The sequence below is a fragment of the Podarcis gaigeae genome (assembly GCF_964106915.1).
Source record: "Podarcis gaigeae genome assembly, chromosome: 4".
NCBI classification, from domain to species: Eukaryota; Metazoa; Chordata; class Lepidosauria; order Squamata; family Lacertidae; genus Podarcis; species Podarcis gaigeae.
The window spans coordinates 65,821,354-65,828,683 of NC_139677.1; the positions used below are offsets into that span (position 1 = coordinate 65,821,354).

Sequence of the window (7,330 nt, forward strand, 5' to 3'; positions counted from 1 at the left end):
GTGAGGAACTGAACTTAAGATGGGAAAAATTACACATTGAGAGAAACCAAAATCTGCATATTCACCCACCCTGGCATATCATAAGATATCCAGTCTGAGTGGCAAAATATGCTTCCAGCCCAGCTGAGTCCATCATCTGAACATCTGATCATAGTACAGTTGGCCATTCCTACTCTACTTAAAAAGGTTCAGCTTGGTTGATGAGATATTATTGTTCTAATGACCCGAAGGTTACTTGCAAGGTGGTAATGTTCAAGCAAAATATTTATGTTATGCTTTGGGGCATATTTTTTATGCAACCTTTAATCCTTTTTCTTGTTGCAGCTGCAGCTGCAGTTTGATAAATCACTACAGGGAAATGAAGTAACTGAATGTAAGCATTCCTTCCTTGCCTTCCACTTCCAATGAAAATGTCTGCCAAGGTAGCAAAAAGCACGAGCCAAGACAAAGAAATCTCTCATTGTACATCCTGACTGCTCTTGTCATTGTGTTGCTTCCTCGACATTTGCCCTGATTTCTCCTTCCTTCAATTTTCTGCACAGTTGCACAGAAAACAAGATAGGTTTGTGTCCTTCTTTTCTTCACCCATGCATAAACTTCAGAAATAATATCCTTGCAGCTCCAGAAGTGGCTTGTTAGTCTGTCTTCTCCCTCCCCCATACCATCTCTTGATAGCAGCACAGAACTAGTGCTATGTTATCTGCACTAAGAAGGGTTATTTTTAGGCATTCTCAAGGATTCCATTTGAAGCAAGTTTAATTGACCGATTTTCCCCGTTAAAATCAGTAATTTAAGGAATGAGGTTTTTCTATCAGAGTCAAGCAGGTCCGATTGCGTGGCAATGCAGCTTGAATGAATTAATTTATTACGGTCATAGACCAGAAAAAACAACAACGATAATTTACAAGGGGAGTAATGGTGTCAATTAAAAATTGTAAAATTATACATAAAAGCAATACACATATGCACACACACACACACACACACGCACACACGCACTACAATGTATGTATAAACTTAAAAAATGAGGGGGCTTGTCCAGGGGTCAAGTCTTTTACTTTTTTACAGCTAATGCCCTCCGCTTGATTGCAGCCGCAGAAAATTTGGCCACTTTCAGTGTTACTTCTGGGTTTTTATCTCCTAGTAGGATTTTCAGCCGCTGAGATTCAGATCGACCTGGAAATTTCTGAACGATAGGGGAAATAAACAGTGACCTGATATCCCCATAGAGGTCGCAGTGTAGCAACACATGTGAAACCGTTTCCACCTCTTTCAGACCACATGGGCAGACTCGTTCAGCATAGGGTTTGCCCACGTATCTGCCCTTTAGTAAGGCAGATGGCAGTACATCAAATCTGGTAAGGGTAAACGCCCGCCTGTATTTTGCGATTTGTAAATCCAGCAAATATGGTGTTAGATTGAACCCTTTTCCATAATCTTGGATGGCTGGATATTTATCTATCTTGCTCATATGGTCCTGGAGCTCTACATCTCCTATTCGCTGGCTCACCATCCTTTTAGCCTTTTCAAAACCTGAGGCTATAAGTTCTTGTGGGGAAAGCCCCAGGCCCTTCAATTTTTCATAGAGCAACAATCTCCATTTAGACTGGAACGGGTCTAATAGAGTCAATGGAGCCACTCCCACTGGGAAAAATATGAGTTTTAGCCAGAAGTGAATCTTCAAGATCCATATCCTGGCATTGATAGGGAGTTGACCTACCTCCAGCCTAATGGCTGTGTTGGAAACACAGGTAGGTAACCCTAGTAGGGCCCCTTCATGGATCACTGCCTTGCCGTGGCGAAGGGGCTTGAAGAACTCAGAGAAGCTATGAACTATGCCGAGCAGGGCACCCAAGATGAACAGGTCATAGTGGAGAGTTTTGACCAAACGTGATCCACCTGGAGGAGGAACCGGCAAGCCACTCCAGTATCCCTGCCAAGAAAACTCCATGGACAAAGACAACAGGCATATAAAAGATATGACGCTGGAAGATGAGCCCCTCAGGTCGGAAGGCGTCCAACATGCTACTGGGGAAGAGCGGAGGGCAAGTACAAGTAGATCCAGAGCTGATGAAGCGGCTGGGCCAAAGCCGAAAGGACGCTCAGTTGTGGATATGCCTGGAAGCGAAAGGAAAGTCCAATGCTGTAAAGAAAAATATTGCATAGGAACCTGGAATGTAAGAACCATGAACCTGGGTAAGTTGGAGGTGGTCAAAAATGAGATGGCAAGAATAAATATTGACATCCTGGGCATCAGTGAACTAAAATGGACGGGAATGGGTGAATTCAGTTCGGATGACCATCATATCTACTACTGTGGGCAAGAAACCCATAAAAGAAATGGAGTGGCCCTCATAGTCAACAAAAGAGTGGTGAAAGCTGTACTGGGATGCAATCTCAAAAATGATAGAATGATCTCGATACGAATCCAAGGCAGACCTTTTAACATCACAGTAATCCAAGTTTATGCACCAACTACTTGTGCTGAAGAAACTGAAATTGACCAATTCTATGAAGACTTACAAGACCTTATAGAAGTGACACCAAAGAAGGATGTTCTTCTCATTATAGGGGATTGGAATGCTAAAGTAGGGAGTCAAGAGATAAAAGGAACAACTGGCAAGTTTGGCCTTGGAGATCAAAACGAAGCAGGGCAAAGGCTAATAGAGTTCTGTCAAGAGAACAAGCTGGTCATCACAAACACGCTTTTCCAGCAACACAAGAGACGACTCTACACATGGACATCACCAGATGGGCAGCATCGAAATCAGATTGATTATATTCTCTGCAGCCAAAGATGGAGAAGCTCTATACAGTCAGCAAAAACAAGACCTGGAGCTGACTGTGGCTCAGATCATCAGCTTCTTATAGCAAAATTCAAGCTTAAACTGAAGAAAGTAGGAAAAACCACTGGGCCGGTAAGATACAATCTAAGTCAAATCCCTTATGAATACACAGTGGAAGTGAGGAACAGGTTTAAGGATTTAGATTTGGTGGACAGAATGCCTGAAGAACTATGGATGGAGGCTCGTAACATTATACAGGAGGCAGCAACGAAAACCATCCCAATGAAAAGGAAATGCAAGAAAGCAAAGTGGCTGTCCAATGAGGCCTTACAAATAGCGGGGGAGAGAAGGCAAGCAAAATGCGAGGGAGATGGTGAAAGATACAGGAAATTGAATGCAGATTTCCAAAGAATAGCAAGGAGAGACAAGAAGACCTTCTTAAATGAGCAATGCAAAGAAATAGAGGAAAGCAATAGAATGGGAAGAACCAGAGATCTGTTCAAGAAAATTGGAGATATGAAAGGAACATTTCGTACAAAGATTTCCACAATAAAGGACAAAAGTGGAAAGGACCTAACAGAAGCAGAAGACATCAAGAAGAGGTGGCAAGAATACACAGAGGAATTATACCAGAAAGAAATGGATGTCTCGTATACCCCAGGTAGTGTGGTTGCTGACCTTGAGCCAGACATCCTGGAAAGTGAAGTCAAATGGGCCTTAGAAAGCACTGCAAATAACAAGGCCAGTGGAAGTGATGGCATTCCAGCTGAACTATTTAAAATTTTAAAAGATGATGCTGTTAAGGTGCTACACTCAATATGCCAGCAAGTTTGGAAAACTCAGCAGTGGCCAGAGGATTGGAGAAGATCAGTCTACATCCCAATCCCAAAGAAGGGCAGTGCCAAAGAATGCTCCAACTACCGCACAATTGCACTCATTTCACACGCTAGCAAGGTTATGCTTAAAATTCTACAAGGAAGGCTCAAGCAGTATGTGGACCGAGAACTCCCAGAAGTGCAAGCTGGATTTAGAAGAGGCAGAGGAACCAGAGACCAAATTGCAAACATGCGCTGGATTATGGAGAAAGCTAGAGAGTTCCAGAAAGACATCTACTTCTGCTTCATTGACTATGCAAAAGCTTTTGACTGTGTCGACCACGGCAAACTATGGCAAGTTCTTAAAGAAATGGGAGTGCCAGATCACCTCATCTGTCTCCTGAGAAATCTCTATGTGGGACAAGAAGCTACAGTTAGAACTGGATATGGAACAACTGATTGGTTCAAAATTGGGAAAGGAGTACGACAAGGCTGTATTTTGTCTCCCTGCTTATTTAACTTATATGCAGAATTCATCATGCGAAAGGCTGGGCTGGATGAATCCCTAGCCGGAATTAAGATTGCCGGAAGAAATATCAACAACCTCAGATATGCAGATGACACAACCTTGATGGCAGAAAGTGAGGAAGAATTAAAGAACCTTTTAATGAGGGTGAAAGAGGAGAGCGCAAAATATGGCCTGAAGCTCAACATCAAAAAAACGAAGATCATGGCCACTGGTCCCATCACCTCCTGGCAAATAGAAGGGGAAGAAATGGAGGTAGTGAGAGATTTTACTTTCTTGGGCTCAATGATCACTGCAGATGGTGACAGCAGCCACGAAATTAAAAGACGCCTGCTTCTTGGGAGAAGGGCAATGACAGGCCTAGACAGCATCTTGAGAAGTAGAGACATCACCTTGCCAACAAAGGTTCGTATAGTTAAAGCTATGGTTTTCCCAGTAGTGATGTATGGAAGTGAGAGCTGGACCATAAAGAAGGCTGATCGCCGAAGAATTGATGCTTTTGAATTATGGTGCTGGAGGAGACTCTTGAGAGTCCCATGGACTGCAAGAAGATCAAACCTCTCCATACTGAAGGAAATCAACCCTGAGTGCTCACTGGAAGGACAGATTGTGAAGCTGAGGCTCCAGTACTTTGGCCACCTCATGAGAAGAGAAGACTCCCTGGAGAAGACCCTGATGTTGGGAAAGATGGAGGGCACAAGGAGAAGGGGACGGCAGAGGACGAGATGGTTGGATAGTGTTTTCGAGGTTACCAGCATGAGTTTGAGCAAACTGCGGGAGGCAGTGGAGGACAGAGGTGCCTGGCGTTCTCTGGTCCATGGGGTCACGAAGAGTCGGACACGACTAAACGACTAAACAACAACAACCCTAGTAGGGAGCGGTAAAATTTAGTTTGTACAGATTCCAGGGACTTGAGTTTTTGACAATTAAATATCTGGGTGCCATACATCAGTTGTGGAAGTATTTTTGCGACAAAGACCTGGGAGGCAGCAGGAACATATTGACCTCCTTTTCTATAGAAGAATCTTATGATAGCTCTGGAGGATCTTTGCGCATTTGCAATGGAATTCTTAATCTGATGGCACCAGGATCCCTTCTCATCAAAGATTATTCCAAGATATCTAAAGGATGTTACTTGCTCAATAGGTTGGTTATTAATTTTCCATTTATGTCGGAGTTTTCTCTTGGAGAACACCATAATTTTTGATTTAGTGTAATTTATTATTAGGTGTTCAGCTTCGCAATACTCTGTAAGAGCTCGTAAAAGTTTTCTTAGACCCACACAAGAGAAGGAAATAAGTGCCGCATCATCTGCGTACAAAAGGACTGGGATTGGTATATTATTTAGGTTTGGGGGATGAGTACTTGCATCCTCCATCTTTCTGACTAAGGAGTTTATGTAGAAATTAAATAGAATAGGGGCAAGAACACAGCCTTGCTTGACACCATGGAAACTTTGGATTTCCTTTGATAGGTTCCCATAACGGTCACATCTAACACGGATCCGAGTATTTTCATGTAGTCTACGGATAAGAAGCAAAAGACGTCTGTCGATGTTTGTGGCACTTAATTTTTCCCAAAGTCTGTGCCGGGGTATCAAATCGAAAGCTGATTTGAAATCTATAAAGGCTACATAGAGGGAGCCTCCTTTCTTTGAGGTGTATTTCTCCACTAGATGTTGCAATACCAGTCCTTGGTCTAAAGTTGATCTATGTGCCCTGAAACCAGCCTGGGCTTCCTTAAGGATGTGCTCCCATTCCAGCCAGTCCGCAAACTTTTCACGTAAGTGAGTTGCGTAAAGTTTGCTAATAATGCTTAAGAGACTGATTGGTCTGTAATTGGCTGGATCAAGTTTACAGCCTTTCTTGAATATGGGAACGATGATTGCCAATCCCCAGTCCTCTGGTATTATTGCTGTTTGATCTATGCTGGTGAATAGGGTGGCAAGGACTGGGGCCCACCAGTCAATATTGGCTTTGAGAAGCTCAGGGGAGATATTATCTGCTCCCGGGGCTTTTCTGTATTTGAGTGCCTGAATAAGCCTCCTGACCTCCGCAACCGACACCGGAGGCCACTCATCACCTGCCGCACACTGTGTTAGTGGCTGTGTCAAAGGCAGAGCTGAATATAATGATTGGAAAAATGCCTCCCAAATCCCTGCAGGTATAGTATACTCCACTTCTGAGGAGGTAGATCGCACTCCATTCGCTACCATTCTCCAGAAGGTGGCCGAGTCTCTCTCTCTGGATGCATCTATTAGGCATTTCCATTCTCTTTTCTGTGCCAGGAGTTTTTTGTTTTTAATCAGGATTTTATAATTTCGTTTATCTTCAAACCAGACCGTGGGGAGTTGGGGCAAATTGGCAGATCTATAATTCTTGTATTTTTTCAGTAAGTTTAGCTTCATGTCCTGGCATTCTTGATCAAACCAGGGTTTGGAGTTTTTATATACTGAGGATTGCCTATTTGACCTGTTCCTTTTTTCCTTCAGGGAATCTTGAAGGAGTGAAATTAACTCCTGAAATAAATTTATTTTTAATTCATGGCTTGAGGAAGTTATAAGGTTATCTCGCTTAGTGAGGAATTCCTTTGAGCATAGCCTACTTGAAATTTCCTTATGCAGTTCATCTGTCCATCTAATACGAGAATATCTGAGCTCCAAAGCTGTAGGGCTCGAATATTCGATTTTCTCAGCGCAGGATAAATCCTTTCCCGCAACTACAAGTGCACTTAATGGCAGATGGTCACTGTCTAAGCGCTCCTCCACTTTGCATTCCAGAACTTTGTTTTGAAGATCATATGACACGATTATATAATCAATTGTGGAGGCGCCATTGTTAGATATAAATGTGAATTCTCCGACCTTCTCCCCCTCAGTACGGCCATTCAGTATAACCAAGTCCAACTTATTGACCAAGTGTAATAGGCATAAGCCAGCATAATTACAGCCTTTATCCTTTGAGATTCTAGCTGGTATTGAGTGGGCTTCCTCTATAATGGGGGCTGTTTCATGGAAATGGGCATACAAAGCCTCATCAGATTGTCCAGTTCTGGCATTTAGGTCGCCAGCCACCACTACAGAGGCATCAGGAAATTGATTTGATAGTTTGTCAAGATACTGTTCTAACTGAGCCCAGGTATTTCTTATCAGTCTTTTCTCTCTTTGTGGGGGTAGGTATACGTTAATCAGCAGCAAGCTGTGG

The 7,330-nt window shown here is 43.0% G+C and overlaps 1 protein-coding gene across 1 annotated transcript in view; it reads left to right on the forward strand.

Moving 5' to 3' along the window:
* LOC310842814 (uncharacterized protein) overlaps positions 1-4,386 on the forward strand; it is a gene marked incomplete at its 3' end in the record, with an annotated part of 217,824 nt that extends 213,438 nt beyond the window's left edge. Inside the window, exons 3-4 of the mRNA XM_083734952.1 lie at positions 4,132-4,334; positions 4,366-4,386. Of these exons, the coding sequence (XP_083591078.1) occupies positions 4,132-4,334; positions 4,366-4,386 (224 nt within the window). The remainder of the gene's footprint in view (positions 1-4,131; positions 4,335-4,365) is intronic.
* Between the last annotated feature and the right edge of the window lie 2,944 nt (positions 4,387-7,330).